Here is a 24,074-nt window from a genome sequence, read left to right as displayed (position 1 = left end):
TATACTGCAAGTGGTCCATTTGGCAACAGTTTTTGACAATCTACAAGCCATAAGATGGTCATCATAGGTCATGCTATTTACCCTAAACTCAAGAGTCCAAAACACCACAAACATCATCCAAACATATTCTGCTATCTTTAGTAATGGATGGGTGAGTGACTGAGTTTCAGGTAGACCATGGTTGTGATGTTCAGCCTAATTAACTTTAATATGTACAAGCTCTTGTTCTGCCCTGTGTTGCAACTGGGGAATACACTATAGGCAACACAAACAATGTTAAAGATACTTCAAAAATTTTGCTGACAAAACCAAAAAACACTGTTCATCTACTTCAAGGAATAATAATACAAAATTGACAGGAGAAATTCACTGGCTGAAGGACATAGTTTAGAAACAAACAAGTTGGTTGCACAAAATGACAATTATATGTCTCAGTGAGACAGTCTTGAAGTCAAGTTCATACAATTGTTCAGTTCTTCCATCAATTCACGGAGTTCAGGTTCCACAAGAGGTATAAGTTCTTCCATCTCAATATGGAGATGAAGTTCCTTTGGAACAGTCTAATGTCAGTATACTACAAGAATAATTTTAAACCACATTTTACATCATCGACAACTATGAAGACAACTCTGTCAGCTGCGTCGCAGTGATCCAGAACATTGTCCGTAGTGGCAGTGGCTGTTCAGTGGCAGAGACAGCAGCATCAGCATGGGATGGATGTTTGAAATGGAGTCCTGGCTCAGAGTCAACTGCCGATGAATGGCTGTGCACCAGCCTAAATACTGTCCTTCGGCAGGGTACCTTGGGGTCTATTTTCGGTCATGTGTGTTATGGAAAGAAGTAGGTTACCATGACCCACAATCTCTGGTGGCACTTTTATGGCCACCTAGTGGAGCCAACTGCATCAGCATTGTTTCCTTCAGTGGTTGATCTGCTGCCAGAGTGTCTTGCTCCTTCTCTAGTTTTGTGATGGAGGTCAAGGCAGAAGGCAGGCATTTTCATGGGTGAGGGATTTAGTATCCCTCCCAACAGACACTGATATGCATGCAAATTAGCTGCTAGAAGTATCACAGCATAATAGTGCAGAATGCTGTCATGAAGGGTGCATGCAAAGTGTGGTATGGGCAAAGCCACTGGCCCAGGTGCTTCTTTGTCAGCATGAATAGGTCTCAACCAGCAGTTCTTGCACTGACATCAACATATTCTGAGCTGGCTCTTGCTTTGTCCCATGCTCTAGCTTTTGTAAGCCAAGTTTTTTAGTCATTTGTGCTAGTTGTGTTGTTTTTCCTCCAAGCTCATCTCTACACAGTGTCTTTTTTTAATGAACGCACTGTCACTTAACTGTATCATTGTTTATTTATGACCCAGGTTTTGGCCTTTTATGCCATTTTCAAGTGATTGAGTTTTTTATGTCATTAACATATATGGCAGGGTATCAGGCACAAAATTAGCCATAAATTAACCATCATTTCATTTCGTAAGAAGCCAATATTTTTCTAAATTTATGGCCAAGCTTGAACTCAATGTTCTGCGGTATATGTTAATGACATAAACTCAATCATTTGAAAATGGCATAAAAGGCCAAAACCTGGGTTGTAATTACATAAACAATAATACAGTCAAATGGCATTGTGTTCATTTGTGAATTGTTGTATGGCTGTTGCTCAACAACATCAACAACTGTTAACTACACAGTGTTCAGACTTTGTGCTCTCCACTGAATTAACTCGCATGTCAAGTTTCATTTTTCTCTCTTCTAGGGTTCAGCTCCCCAGCTTTTCAGTCCAGGCACTGTTGGGTAGAACAGTTACCTTTGAACTTACAGGAATGGTTTGTGGCATTGTCATACACTGAAAAAAAAAAAAAAAAAAAAAAAAAAAAAAAAAAGGGAAGAAGCCCCAATAACTGGTAAATGGGAAGTACCTTCTGCCATGCACTTTACAATTGTTGTCAACATATGGATGCAGATATAGAGTAAAGTGAGCACAGTACAAGCCTGTGAATGAAATTTATGGAACTATGGAAGTTCACTGTCAAATTTTGAAAAGAATATAATTGTCGAATTGAGCTTTGATGACAGGAACTAATGTGATGGAACAGCCTCTGTATCCCAGTAGTTCAGAAAAGCATTGGCAAAAGGCAGTATTGTGTTATCTCATCTAAAGCTAGTGTCAGAGAGATCTTGAAGATAGGGCACTTGCCTATACACATCAGAAATAAAACAGACTCGGAAGTGATCATGTTCTGTACACATTGAGATCCCATACCATCATGTTACCCGCTCTGCCTCTATGTAAATGATGAATCCAGTCTGGCAGTGTTTGTTCTTCTTGGAACCTCCATATATCAATAAGTCCACTGTGGTGCTGTACGTAGAACTAAGACTCATCTAAAAAGATGACATGGTGTCACTCCTGTGTCCAGTGTTGTCTCTGGGTGTTCCACAGTCAGTACAAATTACTCTGCTAGCTCGTCATGAGAAACCAAAACAATAGTTACTGTGTTCACCTGTGTGGCCTAACCCTCTTGGATGCTGGTTGTTTGGGGCTATTGAGATCCTCCATGGCATTGAGTATGGTATTCCTGAACCCATTGATTCCTCATTGAGATGACTGTCATAGACTCCCGAACAATGTGAGCAACAATGTCACAGAATAATATAAGCCATGACATTGCTGCTGTTAAATTCTGACATGTGCTAGTAGCCATTTCTCCTTCTCAGAGACAACCAACATTCTAATACAACAGGTATAATAGATAGCCAACCAGTTGCAATAAATTGTGGTTTTCAAATAACCTTTACCATGTTTCTGACAGATTTAACCCCATATTTCTCAGAAGGACAGCAAACTTCACATTAACAATCACATGACATCTCTCAGAAACTGTCTGTATGTACAAATTTAAAAGCTAATTGGTCCCTAGAATCAAGGGCTTGTCACATCAGTAAAACCAATCGCTGAAAATAACAGACCATGTTTACAGATACATACTGGTATGTAGTTATTAAAATGGTCTGTTATTTTAAGATATTGGTTTTACTGATGTGACAAGCCTTTGATTCTACAGGCCTTATCTTTTACATATGGACATACAGACCATTGTCAACACATGGCATGTGGAGATGGCTTTACTGACTGATTGCTAATGTAAAGTTCGTTGCTGTTCTGAGAAAGACGGGTTTAAATCATGTCATGGGGAGATGGCATTACTGACTGATTTCTAATGTGAAGTCTGTTGTCCTTCTGAGGAAGATGGGTTTAAATCTGTTGAAACCATGGTACAGGTTACTTGAAAACCACCATTTACTGCAACCGGTTGACTGTCTATTACACCTTCTGTTCTGTAACTGTTGCTATAGAGTGCATCCTTGTTCAAAATATTGATTCTAACACAATTTCTAAATGAGAAACCAGTTGTGTAATCATTCCTTATATTTAGAGTTACCTTTCTCTACTTTGTGTGCTTACACTGAAATTCTAGTCATTTTAATATCCAAGCATGTAGTATGCTTAATTCCAATTTAAAATGTTGCAATTTTAATGTCCAGCTGCATAGTATGGTAGGGTCTGGGTGATGGGTTGGTGGTGCTGGCCTATTGCTGTTGAGACACATTTGGTGGAGGCTTTGAGCTGGAAACATTGGTATGCTCAGGATGGTTATTTCTGTGTATTTTGGGGAGTTGGTAAAATGTAGAGATCCATATGTAGTTGTTTTAAGGGACAAAGTTTAAAGGATTTTCTACAGCTTAGACTGGGTAGAAGGAATGAAAACATTAGGAACAATTATAAATTTTGAGGTGTCCTCTTGGTCTAGTACCACGATAATAAAGCTTTTTGTCTTCAGGGAGGATGACTGAAGACATAGTGATGCACCTTGAGGTTATGGATAGCCCATGATTTAACTCCTGTGAGGTATGGGATTTTAGATGATATTTTTCAGGAAGGATTTGGAGACAGTACTTTAAGTGAGGAATATTGGTAAGATTAAATTTTTGAAGTACCTATGGAACCACTTGGTATAGTGTGTTAAAACATCCACAGCATTTAAAATGTTGAGACTTCTGATATGGGCTCATATGAAAAATTGTAAATTGTTAGTATACTGAGGGCAATGACTTCTACAGCTTCGAGACGTTGAATTTGGTGGCAAAAAGATGGATTCATTAGAGTTGTAGGTTTTAACTGAATGTTGAAGTGACATTTCCTATTAATTTTGCGGGTAAATCAAAGGAGACATTTTAACCCTTTAACTGCTCTGGACGTGTTACCGCACGCGCCTTTGTACCTGTCCCTGTGTGCTCTGACTGTGTTTATGCACACCACCAGTCCTTCTACCTAGTGCTCTGAATGTGTCTATGCGTAGACACGTTCAGAGTACCAGGTAGAAGGACTGGTGGCGCATATAAACACGTTCAGAGAACACAGGGACAGGTACAAAGGCGCGCGCGGTAACACGTCCAGAGCAGTTAAAGGGTTAATAGAGCAAGGTCCCCTTTGGAAAGGGGACCTGGATGAAAGATTTAGGATTGAAAGGGTGCTGGGACTCTGAGGTACTGGAGCTTGATTCTCACTACAGTGGAAGGATAAATAAGGAAGACAGGCAGGACTTGTTGGCTAGGAGGGACTTTTGGTTGCAGATTTTTGGAAGGTAGTTCTGAGAGAGGAGTAGAGGTACACCACTTTCAGTATGTTTGACTAATAAGCTGGATAGCTTCTTCATGTAGTGTGAAGCAGAGTGTCCAGTCACATTAATGTCACCACCTGTCAAAAGCCTGAGTAACCCCCTCGTAGTGTGAACCACTGCAAGACACTCAGGAGAAGAGTCAATGAGGTTCTGGAAGATAGTGACAGGGATGTGGAGCCATGCCCACTCCAGTGTTGTGGCCAGCTGCACTAGGTTTCTTGATGAGGATCCACTGGAGCAAACAGCCCGGTCAAGGTGGACTCATAGATTCTTGACTGGGCATCAATCCAGGGAGTTTAGTGGCCAGGGGAGTATGGTAAACTCATCCTGATGCTCTTAGAACCATGCAAATATACTGCAAGCTGCGTGACATGCTGCATTGCCATACTTGTGGATGCTTTCACGCCGAGGAAAACAAACTGCATTTAGGGGTGGACATGGCCTCCAAGGATAGATGCATACTTGTGTTGATGCACTGTGCCTTCCAGAATGTGAATATCAACAAGGGAATGCCATTAAAACATTTTACAGATCATAATGCTCCCTTCTCCTGCTTGGGCCATTCCGATGATAGCTGCAGAGTGCTTGCTTTCAGAAATTTTATGTCTAGAGTGTAAAACATGATTCATCTGAAAAGGCCACCTGGCACTACTCAGTGGACATCCACTTGTGGTACTGGGATGCAGATTCCAGCCTTTATCACCAATGAACAGCAGTGAACACCAGTGCATGAACCTGGTGTCAGCTGCAGAGGCTCATATGCAGTAACATTCGGTGAACTGTCGTTGAAGAGACACCGTTGGTATCCCCTTTGTTCATCTGGGCAGTCAGTTGCTCAACATTTGTACATCTATTCATCCATACACATCTCTGCAGCCATTGTTCATCTCTGTCATCTATTGCCCAGTGCACCACACCTGCCTCAACACTGGTTTTGGATAGCACTATTTTGCCACACTTGGTATCCTTTAACTATGGCAGCATGCAAACTCTGTTTACAGACTTGGGTGTTTTGGAAATACTTCCATGACCATCCCTTTTGGACTTCAGGTAGTTCAATCTGTTTCTACATTATGACAAAGACTACACCCTTTTCTGGACATGCTTTATCTGCCCTCTACTGCTAGTGCTGCTAGCTGGTGTCCGCAAGTGGTTACTGCACATTGCTGTTGAACATAGGCAATACTCACATTAATGTGACTGGATTATGTACTTTCTTAATTTTATGGCTAGCTTCTGTGAGAATTACCGTGAGTGTGCTAACAGGTCCATGGGCTGAATAGTGGATGATTTTCAGCAAAGACAGTAGCTGTTTGGAGTGGTGATTAGCAGATGCAATGTATTGACCAAGGACAAGCTGGGTAAAGGACTAAGGACTGATCAGTAGGGAGCGTAAGGAGGGATTGGTACCACAAAAGGATAGTACGTATTGAGGTATAGTGTTACTGAATGTGAAGAGATTGGTGAAAAAAGAAGAGATGACATTCACTGTTGAAGGTAACATTTTAAAGAGAGAGAGAAGATATGTAGTAGAAATCCTCAGAGGATTGCCACATGAAGTTTATGGAGAATATTCTCAATTTTGAAGAATTATTGTTTTCTGATGGAACTGGCAGTGGAGTAAAGCATTGTCAAAATTAACAAAAATTTGTTTTGAAACATAATTTGACTGAAATTAAACACTGAAGTGCCAAAGAAACTGGTATAGGCATGCATATTCAAATACAGAGATAAGTAAATGGGCAGAATGTGGCACTGTGGTCGGCAACACCTATATACGACATCAAGAGACTGTCACAGTTGTTAGATTGGTTACTGCTGCTACAATGGCAGGTTATCAAGATTTAAGTGAGTTTGAACACGGTATTATAATCAGCACATGAGTGATGGGACACAGCATCTCTTAGGTAGCGATGAAATGGGGATTATCTTATATGACCATTTCATGAGTGTGCTGTGAATATCAGGATTCTGGTAAAACATCAAATCTCTGACACCACTGTGGCCAGAAAAAGATCCTGCAAGAACAGGACCAACAACAACTGAAGAGAATCATTCAACATGACAGAAGTGCCACCCCTCTGCAAATTGCTGGAGATTTCAATGCTGGGCCATCAAGAAGTGTCAGCGTGTGAACCATTCAATGATACATCACTGATATGGGCTTTTGGAGCCGAAGGCCCACTCTTGTACCCTTGACGACTGCTTGACACAAAGTTTTATGTCTTTCCTGGGCCCATCAACATTGATATTTGACTGTTGATGACTGGAAACATGTTGCATGCTAGGATGAGTCATGTTTCAAATTGTATTGAGTGGATGGATGTGTATCAGTATGGAAACAACCTCATGAATCCATACAACCTACATGTCAGCAGAGGACTGTTCAAGCTAGTGGAGGCTATGTAATGGTGTGGGGCATGTGCATTTGGAATGATATCAGACCTCCGATACATCTAGACATGACTCTGACAGACAACATGTGTGTAAGCATCCTGTCTGATCACCTGCATCCATTCATGTCCATTGTGCATTCCAATGGACTTGGGCAATTCCAGTATGACAATGTAACAGCCCACATGTCCAGAATTGCTACAGAGTAGCTTCAAGAACACTCTTCTGAGTACTTAGGGGTTTACTGGGCAGTGCACACAGATATAACTATGACACTGTGGGGAAGGAATATTGGTAAGATTAAGGAATGGCATAGCACAGTGTGTTAAAACATTCAAAGGGTTAAACCAAACTCCCCAGACATGAACAATACTGAGCATATCTGGGATGCCTTGCAATGTGCTGTTTAGAAGAGATCTCCACTCTGTGTACTCTTATGGATTTATGGACAGCCCTCAGGGGTCATGGTGCCAATTTCCTCCAGCACTACCTCAGACATTAGTTGAGCCCATTCCATGTCACATTGCGGCACTTCTGCGGTCTTGTGGGGGCCCTACACAATATTAGGCAGGTGTACCAGTTTCTTTGGCTCTTCAGTGTATTTCTTGATCAGTGAACACTAAGTTCAACTCTTTCACTTGTGTAATAAGAATAAAATAACAAAGAGTCAACAAATTTACTCAAAGTACATGTCTTTCAACTTTAACAATGTAGAATGCATTGGTTCTCGCGTATTTCACAGTTCGCGGAAAAAAAAAATTAAACATACGGTTTCATTCTCTATCATAAGGTTTTCTACTAGAAATATTTTGGTAAATGAGCAAGTGACTGACACATTACCTAGATTACACCTTGAAATCCAATTATCAAATACCTATGTCAACTGACGAGAATAACTTTTTCCAGTCAAACTCACCATTACACCATGGTGTTTTCCTATATTTTATTCTCTCTTTTAAATCCCCTGTTTCTGAAGAACTGCCAGTTACATCTTTTTTACATAGAACAAACCAGTGTGTTATACAAGTTAATGCAAGTGACTGAGGAATGTCACTTCAAGATTTGGTAAGAGAGCCAGCATAGTAATCAGTACTGAAAAAGTTAATCTCACTGTTATTCCAATGTTTGTCATATTTCTTCCTCTATAGACTTGACATTTTCATAGAAAAACTGATAAGTTCTTTGCTTGTGTAGAATACATAAAAGATAATAATTCTATGATATAGATGATCAGTAAGAGTCAGAAGGATAAATTGATAACATCAACACAAGACCATAACACAAACCCACCTGTATATTCCAAATGACCTAAACTTTGAACAGTTACTGAAGTTCGGTGCAGAAATAGTGCTATGCATGTCAACACATCCCAAGAACACAGTATTTCAGAAGCAGCACATCCAAACATGAGCACAGTACTTAGGGGTTTACTGGGCAGTGCACACAGATATAACTATGACACTGTGGGGAAGGAATATTGGTAAGATTATCTGGCTACAGTACTTAAGGAATGGCATGGCACAGTGTGTTAAAACATTCAAAGGGTTAAACCTTCTGATGTGGGCCCTCATGAAAAATTGTGAAGCTTTTCTACTCTGAGGGCATAAGCTTTTGTAGTGCAAGTTTGTACAGGCAACTGCCAATAAGGAAATTTCAGAGATGGTTTTTGATATATTAATTTTCTTTCCAGGTAGGGAAATTGCAAAAAAGCTGTACACAGCCTCATGTCCAAAGGAAGCTATTTATGTAAAATATCAGTGACACTGGTACATCAGTCACTTCACAGTAGTTCTTTCAAATCCACTGAATCTCTCAGTGAATTATGTGATATACCTTGCGTAAGTCCTGACTGAAAATCCAGTTGTGAGTTGTGGACAAAATATCATTGTGATTTGAAAATAATTCACAGTACATGTTTATAAAATTCTTTTCAAGCTCACAACAGTATTATAAAAGTATTATAAAAAGGATAGTTGCTACTCACCATACAGCAGAGATGCTGAGTCACAGATAACCACAACAAAAAGACCGTCACAAAATGAGCTTTTTTCCAACAAGGCCTTTGTCAAAAAAAGACCACACACACACACACACACACACACACACACACACATGACCACAGTCTCTGGCAGCTGAAGCTAGACTGTGAGCAGCAGCACATGATGGGAGGGGCACTGGGAGGGGCTAAGGGGGAGGCTGGGGTGGGGAGGGGCAGAAATAGCAGGGTAGGGCTGTGGGACAGTGAAGTGCTGCTAGTGCAGGGAAAAGATGAAGAGAGGATAGGGCAGCTAGGTGCAGAGTCGAGAGGTTAGATGGAGGGTGGGGGAGAGAGAGGAGGTAATGGAAAAGAAGAGAAGTAAAAAGACTGGATGCATTGGTGGAATATAGGGCTGTGTAGTGTTGGAATGGGAAGAGGAAAGGGGCTAGATTGGTAAGGACAATGACTAACGAAGTTTGGGGCAAAGTTGATTATGGGAATGTAGGATATATTGCAGGGAGAGTTCCCACCTGTGCAGTTCAGAAAAGCTGATGTTTGTGGGAAGGGATCCAGATGGCACAGGCTGTGAAGCAGTAATTGAAATGAAGAACGTCATGCTGAGCAGTGTGTTCGGCAACAGGGTAGTCCAGTTGTTGCTTGGGCAGAGTTTGTCAGTGGCCACTCATGTAGACAACAGCTTGTTGGTTATTATGCCCATGTACAATACTGCACAGTGATTACTGCTTAGCTTGCACATAACATGACTGGTTTCACAGATAACCCTGCCATTGATGGGATACGTGATGTTTGTGGACTGGAATAGGTGGTGATGGGAGGATGTATGTGACAGGTCTATGTCTATTACAGGGATATGAACCATGAGGCAAGGGGTTGGGATCAGGGGTAGTGTAGGGATGGGCGAGGATATTATATAAGTTTGGTGGGTGGTGAAATACTACTGTGGGAGGGGTGGGAAGGATAGTGGGTAGGGCATTTCTCATTTCAGGGCATGACAAGAGGCAGTCGAAAACCTAGTGGAGAATAGAATTCAGTTGCTTCAGTCCTGGGTGGTACTGAGAGGTGTAAGACCTGTCTCATGCATCCTCCCACCACCACCTACACCAGTCAGGTCACAAACAATCCCATCAAAGGCACAGCTATCTGTGAAACCAGTCATGGATCTACAAGCTAAGCTGCAACCCAGGTGCAGCATTCTATATGGGCATGATAACCAACAAGTTGTCTGTCTGCATGAATGGCCACTGACAAATTGTGGCCAAGCAACAACTGGACCACTCTGTTGCTGAGCAACTGCTCAACACGACATTCTTCATTTCAATGACTGCTTCACAGCCTGTGCCATCTGGATCCTTCCCACCAACACCAGCTTTTCTGAACTGCACAGGCAAGAACTCTCCCTGCAATATATCCTTCATTCCTGTAACCCTCTTGGCCTCAACCTTCATTAGTCATAGTTGTTACCCCTCTAAAATCCCTCCCCTGTTTCCATTCCAGCACTACACAGCCCTCTATTCCACCAATGCACCCAGTCTTTTTACTTCTTTTCTATTCCAGTACCACCCCTCCCCCCTCTCCCCACCACTCACCATCTAACCACCCAACTGCACCTAACTGCACTATCCTCTCTCCACTTCATCCCCGCATGCTCCCCAGCAGCATGACTACCCCACTATCCCTCCTTCTCCCCACCCCAGCCTCCTCCTAATCCCCACCCAGTTGCCTCTCCCACTATGTGCTGCTGCTCATAGTCTGGCTTCATCTGCCAAAGACTGTGATTATGTGTGTGTGAGTTGGGTTTGCGCGAGTGAATGCACATGCGCGCGCGCATATGTGTGTGTGTGTGTGTGTGTGTGTGTGTGTGTGTGTGTGTGTGTGTCTGTGTGAGTGTGTGTGTGCATGGTCCATTTTTGTCAAAGGCCTTGGGGACCTAAAGCTTATTTTGTGACAGTCTTTTTGTTGGGCCCATCTGCGACTCAGCTCTATGGTGAGCAGCAACTATCCTTTTCATATTATTGTTACATTCCATGCTAGATTTTTCAAGCATACACTATTCACACAGAGCTAAGTTAAGTACTAGATCCTTATGCCTGATAAGTCACACCACACCATTTGTCTTCAGAAACACAGTTGTTAAAACCATCTTCAGGTTTCGGTATCACTGCTTGGTTTCAGTACAATGTGATGTTTATTAATTACTCAAGGTAGTGAGACATGTTAGTACTTATTACCAAAAAATATCACCATTCCAATTAATTCTTCTAACAAATTACTGCATTACCAAAAGAATTATAACATCTTACTGGAAAAAATCATCAAATGATTTTTTTAAAATTCGTTAATAAATATCATCTTGATGTTGAAGCTCTTTTGTCTGTGTTTGCTTTAACTATAGGTGTTATGTTGGTATACAGAACAGATCTAGATGCCTGCATTGTTTAATCTACAAAAGACACTTTTCTCTGGTAGGAACCACTACAATGTACATGCATTTATTTCTAACTTAACATGTTATTTGAACATTTTCTTTCCATAAACAACAAGCACAAAGTTCTACTCGCATTCACACAAAAGGACTTGAAATAAAAAACAGGTTTTAAGTATGAAGTATGAAATAAATGATCACCACAGGAAAGTTTTAAGTGAAACCAATAGAAAATATGATACAATGATTATATTGTTAGTTACAGATACACTATTTGCAGTAATGCATTATTTTATGCAAATAGTGATGCAATAAAACTAAAATTATTTGCATTTTTCTGTAACTGCAATTAAGATGGTTTGATACAACATTACTTCTGATGCTTTTGTAGTTCTGCAAAAACCACCCACAATGAAACAAAATTTTAAAAAGTGAACGACAAATTAACAAACACCAACAGTACACTTACACTCTAAGGAAAAAAGAAAGAGTTTCACAAACTGAACAAGTCAATAACGCATTGGTCCACCTCTGCGCCTTACACAAAAACAACTATTCTGCTCAACATTGATTGATGGAGTTGTTGGGTGTCCTCTTGAGGGATACTGTGCCAAATTCTGTCCAACTGGCACTTTAGATAATCAAAATCGCAAGCTGGTTGGAGGGTGCTCCGCATAATGCTCCAAATATTCCCAGTTGGGAAGAGAGCTAGCAACCTTGCTGCCCAAGGTGGAGTTTGACAAGCACGAAGACAAGCAGCAGAAACTCTCGACATGTGCAGGCAGGCATTATCTTGTTGGAATGTAAGGCCAGGACAATTTGCCAAGAAGGGCAAGAAAACAGTGTATAATATTGTGATTTACCACTGTGCTGCAGGGGAGCCATGGATTACAACCAGAGATGTCCTGGTATGAAAATAAATGGCACCCCCAGAACATCACTCATGGTTGTTGGGTTGTATGGTGGGTGACACTCAGATTTGTATCCCACCACTGTGAAGGATGTCTCCAGACATGTGTTCAGTCTGGAATATCATTGAATGGAGAAGGATTGTCTTCAGTGATGAGTCCAGCTTTGAACTGAGCCCCAGTGACCATTGTGTGAGTGTTGTTGAACTAGCTACTCAAGACTATTCTCAGTAAGAACAAATAGTTGTAGACACTCATTCTGACTGCTAACAAAATATTCTCAAACATTTTTAATACACAAAGCTATTCTTCCTCTTTTAGTAATTCAATGCTGTTTATATTGTATATAAAATAACTATTATTCATCTTGTACAGTTGCAAAAAGTTACTTTATTTACAACATAAAAAGCAAATAATGTTTTCTCTCTGCATCTGTGTACATACTATACCAGCCATGGTGAGGTGCATGGCAGAATATACTTAACATTTTACAGGTTATTATTTTCAGCTAATTAGCTGTGGGACATGAAAGCAGATGTGTGCAGCTTGACACTATGACAACATCAAGCTGTTCTTTTTGAACAGAGCCATGCACAGCCCAAGTACTTAAAGTATAAGTAACCACAGGTAAAGACACAACTGGTTTTATTGTATGGGATTCTGTCAGGAGTAGCAACTACTCATCAATAACAATTAGGTACCATCGCAATTGGGGTTTTGTCGTTCAGGATGTGACTATATGATCCAGGACCCAAATCTACAGCATTATAGGCAGTTTGCATCAGGGCTCTGAGTATAAGATTTTGCAACAGTTGTGTGCATGAGGAGCAGTAACAAAAGTTAGATGTGGAGAGTTTAGGCACAGAACTTCAAGAGAGAAGAAGATTATGCAGAAGTACGCTGAGTTCAAGTTTGCAGTGGCCTTCTGCAGTGGAGAGACTGATGGTGGCACAGTGGTGGTGGTGGCCATTGTAACATGGACTACCAGTGGAGACTTCAAGATTATCAGCATTGGCAACAACACCACAGCAGAAGCAGCCAGCATTACCGACAAGTGAAGCACATGCACCAGCAGTGCTAATATATGTGAACCCACAGGGTCATTGTCAGTGATGTTGCTTGCGATGATTAAGCAGTCACCCAGTGTTTGTGTTCCAGATAATATCAGTGGACCAGTTCATTCTAAATCTGATCATGGTGATGTTGATAGTGATGATATTGGTGGGGTAGGTGATCAGAGATCAGCAAAAGAAGATGTAATTGCAAGTGGTTCAGTTAATATTTAAGGGAAATTTTGACAAACTTGAACTCTGAAATGGTGGTACTGGATACAGAAATAGGTTCAATAAAAATGGAGACACGTTCAGTTGGACAAGTGCAGCAGAAAGTGTAAAAGGTGAGGTGAAGGGAATTATATGCAGTACAGAGAGATGGTAGATTCAAAATTAGATGCTATATGGACAGATTTAGACAAAATTTCTGAGGATGTTGGCCTGGTTAACACCATAGTATACAATGTAGAAAAAGATTTTTGAGACAAGCTGGGTGGGGAAGTGAAATTTTTGTGCAGAGCAAAAATGTATTTGAGGAGATTACCAATAAGTGTTAACAATTTTTTAGGTTGAATGGCACAATTTTAAAAGGAGGTATTTAAAAGTAGAGAACATTTTCAATCATGATTAAATAAAAAGGCTGTGCAGTTTAAAGACATGAAGTCAGAATTAAATTCTTTAGCAGTAAAACAGGCTATTACTGTGACAGGTGTTCCATAGGTTGATTAGGGGACGATAAAGTTTTGAAAATGATTGAAAATACCATACAGTTGATTTTCTTGCTTTGTGAAGAGATGATTTTGTGAGAGGAATTTCCGAGGAGGCAAAAATTAAGTTTGCTAAAAGGCATCTTGAGGGCAATGCTCAATCATGGGCAAATTTAATGAATGCTTCATTAACTACCTATTAAGTGTTTGAGGGTTGTTTTCTGAACAAACTCTGGAGTGAAGCAAAGCAAATGCACTTCAGAATGAGTTCCTAAATGGATAAAGCTTTAGACATGGAACTGGGTTGATGCAGGATTTTTGTATACTTGAACTAGCTAAGCTGACACACACAAATCATCCACTGGGAATGTTGACAGGGATTACTGTGCTCAAGAGACATTGCAGAGCATTTACAATGGGATCTTGTCCACAGTCCAAGAAATTTCAGTGATGAATTTTTAGATTTTCTTGAGAATCTTGAACAGGCATTGGAATTCAAACCATATAATGGGAACAATAGGTAGGCAAATGGGCACCAGAGCAGGAACAATAGTAATATGCACAATAATTATAATAATCATAATAGAAATAATTATCACCACAATAGCAATTTTCAAAGCAGAAATGGAAATAGGAACTTACATAATGGAAATGAAAACCGGGAACGGAGGTTTGAGTGGTATGAGCCTCATGAAATGCAACACCAGAGTATGAGATCAGGAAAGTAGAGATGACCACAAAATAAACTGGTGTTGACAAGGACACATTATTATGAAAATTCTGTGGGTGTCAAACATTTGGCAAAGAAGCCACAAATGTTGCAGGTCGATCAATGACAAGGAAGAATAAAATTGAAAATAATTTGAAGTAATGTAGCTGTAAAGAGGGCACAAGAAAGGCTGCAGAACATTTAGAAAATTTGATAATGAGGATATGGAGCTGAAAAATTGATTTTGTGAAAGGGAAGTGAATGATGGAATGAATGTGAAAGGCTGCAGAACGTTTAGAGAATTTGATAATGAGGATATTGGGCTGAAACATTTATTTTGTGAAAGGGAAGTGAATGATGGAATGAACATATGTGTTGATAGATCCTGTGATCATAAGAATGGCTGAGGTGAATCTGATTTTGGTGAACGCAGAATCTGTGACAAATTCTACTGAGGCACTAGACCGTAGCAACAATTATAGTAATTTAGGTGAAGGATATGTAGATGATTTTGTGTTGGAGGAAGTAGGTGAAGTTACCTTTGAAGACAGAAAAGCTGTAGTTTTGACAACTGGAGATGAATTTTGCAGTGAATCAGCAGAAGTATGTGAAGGTATATGTGAAGGTGGCATAGCAATAGTCTCATCAGCTGATGATAAATTTTGTTATGTTTCAGCAGAAGAGGGTGATTTATCTTTAAAGGGAAGTAAAGGTGATGTTTTAGGTGCTAAAGTTGTGAAGATTGTAGCTACTGATTTAGATATATGGGAGGAAGGAATTTATTTGTGCATTTATTTCTGTTGATGGAAGTGAACCAATGGCTCTTGATGAAAGCATGAATTATGAGGTGATGTAGAAGGATGAATGTGAAAGTAATGTGTTTAGGTAATGGATCAGATTGCAAAGTGTTGGAGAAATCTGAGAGGAGAGAAAATGTTTTGGAGACAGAGTTAGTTCTAAATTTAGCAGAATTCAAGTGTATTGTGATTTCTGATGTGAAGCGATTCAGTAAAGGCAATCTGAGTAATGAATCTGAGGAGGTTGACAAAGCTATTGATGGTGATTTCTATTATGTATCAATGCTGAGTCACAGCACACCAGGCAGTGACTCTAATTGTTATGCCACAGAGCATGCAGCATGGCTCATGACAATATTGCACAAAAATATCCTTCTACAACTTAACGAAATTTAACAGGTATTAGCAAAGAACACTCATCTATTTTTCCTCATGTAACTGCATTTAGACAGATACTGTGTATAATTGTTGCTTCTCAGAAAATTATCTTAAAATTCCTAAAGCAATCATTTCTGAAAAAGGATTATTTAATCAGCTGATAAATAATTTTTTAACCTTTTCTCATATTTATTTTCAGGAGCAATGTTCTCATAAGTGTGACATGTTGCAAGATTGGCCAGACCTTTCATTGTTAAAGACTTAATCCTAATCCTCTGAGAAGGACTATTTGTCACTGAAGACATCTACTTCTTAAATTAGATACATTGTCTGTGTTATTAACAAATAAGATTTATTGTGAAATGTAATTGCAAAATATCATTCGTGCTTTGCTCTATCTCTGATCTGTGAGATATGACAATACCATGCCTGTATCTACAGTGACTAATCACATCATAAAAATTGGGTATTAATGAAAGATTCCATGATTTAATGCACATAAAAAGCTTAGGATCACCAGCTTCTTAAACAGATATTTCTTTATGGATTCCATACTTCATACATAAGGAATACTACAGGATATTAGAAATGAAAATAAGAAACTAGAAGACCAAAAGATTTCCAAACAAATACCTTACAAAGAAAAATGTTACTATATACTGCCTATATTAAAGATTTTTCCTTTATAAAATAATTTTTAAGTCTGTATAAAATGTTATGTGGTAGCACAAGTTAAGTCCCAACCATTAGTTTATTATTGCACTGCATTATGTACAAGTGAGTAAGAAAGCTGTTTCTACAGTATAGCTTCTAAGAACGAAAATTGTTAGAAATTTCTAAAACAAGTTAATGTATAGTATACTGAAAAGTTCCGAATGGAACAGAAGCAATTAACTGAGCATAGAAAATCACTCACCTTAATAGAGGAAGGGATGAGCAGTGGAAAGGCACATAAAAAGGAACTGGCAATGTAGTAGCCCAGCTTGCAACAAACTTGCACATATACACACATATTCTGTGCCAGTTTGACCACATCCCTCTCAGAGTGTGTGTGTGTGTGTGTGTGTGTGTGTGTGTGTGTGTGTGCACATGCACATTCTGAAGAAAACCAAATGTTCATATGCTGAGTTACTATGTTCCATTTATATTTTATATGCCTAGTCACCACCCGACACCTCTACTATGTGGTGAGTAATTGTCTTCACTCATTCTCTTTTCAATACATGTGAACTAAATACATACAATTTAATAAAACTGAGTTCGTTATACAACTTGGAAACAATACTCACTGATAAGAAGGCATGAATGAGATCAGCTTTGACTGTAGCTAATGGTTTTCCTTTGACCAATATAGTGAAGGTTTCATCTTTTTCAGTGGTCATAAGGCTGCCAAACCATGACTTCTTTGTTAGTTCAGGTGAAGACTCAGGTGTAAGGTGTACTTCTTCTGAGGATGCTGAAAAGATATTACAGACATACAACTTATGTTTTAAATACATGTTTTCAATGAAACTGTGACTTGATGTACGACATTTATTCAAAAAAAGACTCATTATTTAATTTTTCTTAGCTTAATTTGGTGCTAGATTTATAATACAATGATATAAAAAGCAACATTTAAACAGAATATTATTATTATAATTATTTTTTTCCTTTTGTGTCTTCAGTCATCTTACTTGTTTCATGCAGCCCAGCACCAATTCTTCTCCTGCACGAAACTCTTTATCTCAGAGTAGCACGTGCACCCTACGTCCTCAATCATTCGTTGGATGTATTATGGTCTCTGTCCTCCCATACAGTTTTTTATCTCTGCAGTTCCCTCCATTACCATGGAGGCTGTTCCCTGATGTCTTAACACATGACCTAACATCCTGCCCCTTCTTCTTGTCAGCATTTTTTGTATGTTGCTTTATTTGCCAATTCTGCAGAGAACCTCCTCTTAGCTCATCTTATCAATCCACCAAATTTTCAAGATTCTTCTGTAGCACTACCTTTTAAATGCTTCAATTACCTTCACTTATCAGCTTTCCCACAGACCATGTTCCACTGCCAAACAAAGCTGTGACACAAATGTATATTCTCAGAAATTAAAACAAATTAAGCGATATGTCTGATACCAGTAGGCTTCTCTTGGCCACAAATGCCCTCTTTGCCTATTCTATTTTGTGTCTGAAGTCCTCCTTGCTTCATCCATTGGGTTACTTTGCTTCCAGGCTAGCAAAATTACCTGACTTTGCCTACTTTGTAATCACCAATTTTGATGTTAAGTTTCTCACTATTCTCATTTCTGCTACTTTCATTTACTTTTGTCTACTCTCAATTCCCTATTCTGTACTCATTTGAGTGCTCATTCCATTCAACAGTTCCCGTAATTCTTCTTCAATTTCAATGAGGCAGCTTGCTCAGTTTTTGCTTTATTTTATGTTTGGAGTATTTTGTCTCTTGATTAAGACACTGTTGATGTCTGTGTGGAACACTCTCACAAGTACTTGGCTGTATAAAACAGATCTTATAATATGTTCAATGGCTTTGACACAAATCTCTAAAGTCTATTTTACATAGAATAATATATGTATGTCTATACACAACTGTTGTTACTGTTTCACTGATCCAAAAATATATATTGTGCTAGCATCATGTTTCACATTATCCTCAGCGGAGACAGCGGTCTGCTCACACATTCTCAATAATAATTAATAAATTTGTTCTCATCTTATTATTCTTTTATACAAATTATTTCTCATCATATAACACTGGCACCTGTTTTGATGTTTAAAATCTCTTTACTTAAGTCCCCCTCACCCCCCACCCCACCCAACACTCCCCTCCCCAGGACTACTCGCCAAATAGGAAGCTAATTTATTTTCAGAAGCACAAACATTAAGACAAGAATGAATAAGTATAATAAAATGTTCTAGTTGTAGCAAGTGCAAGTGTGAAGATTAGTCAAGAGGTAGCGCAAGATACCTTTAGCACCCCATCCTTGAGGTTTTCCTGTAGCCACCATTGCTGTAAGAAGAATATGAGAGAGCCCTGAAAGGCGTAAATGGAAACAACATCTCAGGAGTGGATGACATTCCCTCATTCCCTCATTCCCTCAGAATTACTGAAATCTTTGGCACAGACACCTAAGACAAAATTATTCCATCTGATGTGCAAGATATACATGACAGGTGAAATATCCTCAAACTTCAAGTGGAAGAAATAATTCCAATGAAAAAACAAAGGTAGATGATGACAAGTGTGAATACTACTGAACTCTCAGTAATACATTATGGTTCCGAAATATTGACACAAATTATAAGAATGGGGGAACTGCTAGAGGCTGACACTGGAGAACATCAGTTTGTGTTCTGGAAATATGGGGCAATATTAAACATACAGCTTACCTTAGAAGACAGACTGAAGAAACAAATTTGTAGGTTTAAAGATAGCTTTTGGCAAAACCAGACATGAAATGGAAGCCATAGTTGAAAATAGAGTGAGATATGATTGTAGCCTATCACCAGTGTTACTCAAATGGGCAAGCTGCAAAGGAAACCACAGAGAAATTTGCAAAGGGCATTAAAATTCAGAAACTTGGAAGAGCAGTTGAACAAAATGAATAGTGTCTTGAAAAAGACATCGAATTTGGGAAAAACAAATTTATGGCACAACTTGTCTAAAAGAGGGGATCAGTTGGTAGGATGCATCCAGAGACCTCAAGCAACTGTCAGTTTCATAATGGAAGACAGTCAGGGAAAGGGGGGGGGGAGGGGGGGGGGGGGGAGGGCATTACAATATGGAGAGAGACCATGGCCTGAATGCAATATGCAGGTTTAATCCGATGTAGGTTGGTGTGCTTATATAGAGAAGAAGAGGCTTGCACTGGTGGAATAGTGTGGGGAGCAGCATCAAACCAGTTTCTGAATGAAGACTGCAACAGACTAAGGTTTTCTTTCTTGCAAAGTAGGAGCTATGTGAACAATACACACCATAATCTTTGAGACTGTGGATTTCAACACAGGATCTGTGCCAAATTTTTGTGGAAAAGGTTCACAGTACTCATCTTAATGGAAGATGAGCACAAACTGACTCAAGGGAACAATGTTCTCTATTGATTCTAAGTCTTTACAATTTTGACTTTGTTAAACTGACATTGCAGCGTTCATCTTTGGCACTTTAATGTAGGAGATGTGAGAAATTCAGCTAAGTAAAAAATCTGAGCCATCTGCACATTTAATTACATATACAAGCTGACTTCTGAATTTTCCTTTGCGTGAGACTGCATATCTACATCTACATCCATACTCCGCAAACCACCTGACGGTGTGTGGCGGAGGGTACCTTGAGTATCTCTATTGGTTCTCCCTTCAATTCCAGTCTCGTATTGTTCATGGAAAGAAGGATTGTCGGTATGCCTCTGTGTGGGCTCTAATCTGTCTGATTTTATCCTCATGGTCTCTTCACGAGATATATGTAGGAGGGAGCAATATACTGCTTGACTCCCTGGTGAAGGTATGTTCTTGAAACTTCAACAAAAGCCCATACCGAGCTACTGAGCATCTCTTCTGCACAGTCTTCCACTGGAGTTCATCTATCATCATCATAACGCTTTCGCGATTACTAAATGATCCTGTAACGAAGCGCGCTGCTCTCCATTGGATCTTCTCTATCTCTTCTATCAACCCTATCTGGTACGGATCCCACACTGCTGAGCAGTACTCAAGCAGTGAGCGAACAAGCATACTGTAACCTACTTCCTTTGTTTTCGGATTGCATTTCCTTAGGATTCTTCCAATGAATCTCAGTCTGGCATCTGCTTTACCGATGATCAACTTTATATGATAATTCCATTTTAAACCACTCCTAATGTGTACTCCCAGATAATTTATGGAATTAACTGCTTCCAGTTGCTGACCTGCTATATTGCAGCTAAATGATAAGGGATCTTTCTTTCTATGTATTCGCAGCACATTACACTTGTCTACATTGAGATTCAATTGCCATTCCCTGCATCATGTGTCAATTCGCTGCAGATCCTCCTGCATTTCAGTACAATTTTCCATTGTTACAACCTCTCGGTACACCACTGCATCATCTGCAAAAAGCCTCAGTGAACTTCCGATGTCATCCACAAGGTCATTTATGTATATTGTGAATAGCAACAGTCCTACGACAGTCCCCTGTGGCACACCTGAAATCGCTCTTACTTCAGAAGACTTCTCTCCATCGAGAATGACATGCTGCGTTCTGTTATCTAGGAACTCCTCAATCCAATCACACAATTGGTCTGATAGTCCATATGCTCTTACTTTGTTCATTAAACGACTGAGGGGAGCTGTATCGAACACCTTGCGGAAGTGAAGAAACACGGCATCTACCTGGGAACCCGTGTCTATGGCCCTCTGAGTCTCGTGGATGAATAGCGTGAGCTGGGTTTAACACGATGGTCTTTTTCGAAACCCATGCTGATTCCTACAGAGTAGATTTCTAGTCTCCAGAAAAGTCATTATACTTTAACATAATACGTGTTCCCAAATTCTACAACTGATCAACGTTAGAGACATAGGTCTATAGTTCTGCACATCTGTTCGACATCCCTTCTTGAAAATGGGGATGACCTGTGCCCTTTTCCAATCCTTTGGAACACTGCGCTCTTCAGACCTACAGTACACCGCTGCAAGAAGGGGGGCAAGTTCCTTCGCGTACTCTGAGTAAAATCGAACTGGTATCTCATCAGGTCTAGTGGCCTTTCCTCTTTTGAGTGATTTTAATTGTTTCTCTATCCCTCTGTCATCTATTTCGATATCTACCATTTTGTCATCTGTGTGACAATCTAGAGAAGGAACTACAGTGCAGTCTTCCTCTGTGAAACAGTTTTGGAAAAAGACATTTAATATTTCGGCCTTTAGTCTGTCATCCTCTGTTTCAGTACCATTTTGGTCACAGAGTGTCTGGACATTTTGTTTTGATCTACCTACCGCTTTGACATAAGACCAAAATTTCTTAGGATTTTCTGCCAAGTCAATACATAGAACTTTACTTTCAAATTCACTGAACGCCTCTCGCGTAGCCCTCCTCACACTGCATTTCGCTTCGCGTAATTTTTGTTTTTCTGCAAGGCTTTGGCTATGTTTATGTTTGCTGTGAAGTTGCCTTTGCTTTTGCAGTAGTTTTCTACCTCAGTTGTTGTACCATGGTGACTCTTTTCCATCTCTTAAGATCTTGCTTAGCACATACCCATCTAACTCATATTGTATGATGGTTGCATTTGCCAGACGGGCCAAGTTTTAAATTATAATATTGTACTGTTCATGTCTTTTTCACATAATCTCCCACTAACCGTGTCAACGCTCGTGTGTAATGTGATACATTGTTCATTTTCAGGAATTCTTGTGATGAGCAACTGTTACTATATCATAAATTGTAAACTTAATTCATGATTTTTATATGCTTTTAGCAACAGTATCCTTCTTCAGAAACAATTGTTCCATAATTTTACTGTATATTTAAATGAAAAAAGATATATTTTTGAGAATTTTTTTAAACCTGTGAGTTGTGCATTACATATTTCATAGAACATAAGTGTCTGTAATTTACAGTCATATCATATTACATTAGTTTTCTCTTTCAAGAGCAGCATATATTGTCTGCATTTATCAAAAATTAATACTATTGTCAAATCCATTAGTGAACATAACCAGAAAAATGTTTTAGGGCAACAAGTTTTTCTGTTACTGTAATGTATATCTCAGTTAACCGCTTCAGTTCTGAAAGGTTACTGGTAATACTTGTAGCATCTTAGACCCATAAAGTGAAAGAGAATCAACAAGCTCAGTTTAAACTTATTTGCTTGCTATTCTGTAAAATACTGCACCAATCACAATGCAGTCCCCCTATGTACACTGTTTGTAGGATGGGATAAGATAGTTGCTGTTCATAAGCAGCTGGAAATCACTCTGACCACTGTCAAGTAATTGAAAGGTGCTGCAAATGAGTGTGTTGAAAGGACTCCTAAGAGTCATATACTAGAGACACCAAAGGTATATGACTCTTAGAAGCCTCCTAAGGTACTGTCTCCTCTGCAGGAAGTACAGGATCTGTCACTACTCACCCACTTGACTGAGTAGTGTGTCAGCAGCAGAGCTAGGCAGCCTGTACAGGGGAGACAGGGACCAGGGAGAACTCAGGTTTTTACACTCATTCCCCCAACCAACAAATCTGAGGTGCTGTCTCCCACTTAAACTAAAAGTGAGTTGACGAGACTCACTTCATCTGTTGGGAAACATGCTGTGTTCCATATCAAGGGGAGGCTCAGACAAAAGGTTAGAGTCTTGATGTATCTTTACTCAGGACACACACGATTTCAGAGATCATGCATACAGTTCACAGGCCTGCTTATAGAGGCCACCTGGGTCAGCCTGCTGGCATGCTCTTGTGAGCTGCCAAAGAAACAGTATTATTTGAGTGATCGTAAATGAGTGCTTGGACTATTCTCTAACCTGTATTACTGTTGTACAGTCAATATGTTCAGTGCTACGCACAACCTTTACTTCATTGTATCTTAAGTGTTTCTCTATAAAGTACTACACTCCATAAATTGTGTTTGTTCTTGTGATAGCAAGTATCCTACTTGTTGGCAGTTCAAACATATGCTAGGAAAAAGGCAGCATGTGATGGAAGGAACACCATGTGAACTCAGTGTGTATGTCTGGGAACCTGATCTAACATACTGATGTGGCTATTCCGATAGCCACTAAGGGTACAGGATGCAGTCAACTGCAGATTATGGTGCACATGAGGACAAACAATGTCTGTCAACTGCGCACTGAGATCATACTTTGATTATTCCACTGGCTGGCAGAGAAGGTTGAGAAGGCAATCCTCACTCAGAGTTTCAATGAAGCTCACAATTTGCATTATTGTCTCCAGAACAGATCAGGGGCCTATGGTTCTGAGTCAAGTGGAAGGTTTGAACCAGACACTGCAAAGTTTCTGCAACAGACTAAGCTGAAAATTCCTTAACTTGCGCCACAGGAC

The 24,074-nt window shown here is 39.7% G+C and overlaps 1 protein-coding gene across 1 annotated transcript in view; it reads right to left on the bottom strand.

Annotated features, from left to right (window-relative positions):
- The window catches only part of LOC126418948 (serine/threonine-protein kinase BRSK2), a 196,209-nt gene that overhangs the window by 37,954 nt on the left and 134,181 nt on the right, over positions 1-24,074 (bottom strand). The window contains exon 11 of the mRNA XM_050085984.1: positions 17,342-17,508. Coding sequence (XP_049941941.1) covers positions 17,342-17,508 — 167 coding nt within the window. The remainder of the gene's footprint in view (positions 1-17,341; positions 17,509-24,074) is intronic.

Source organism: Schistocerca serialis, chromosome 9, assembly GCF_023864345.2.
Source record: "Schistocerca serialis cubense isolate TAMUIC-IGC-003099 chromosome 9, iqSchSeri2.2, whole genome shotgun sequence".
Taxonomy (NCBI): Eukaryota; Metazoa; Arthropoda; class Insecta; order Orthoptera; family Acrididae; genus Schistocerca; species Schistocerca serialis.
Note: the sequence above shows the minus strand (reverse complement) of the source record. Positions and strands in the feature narration are given on the sequence as shown.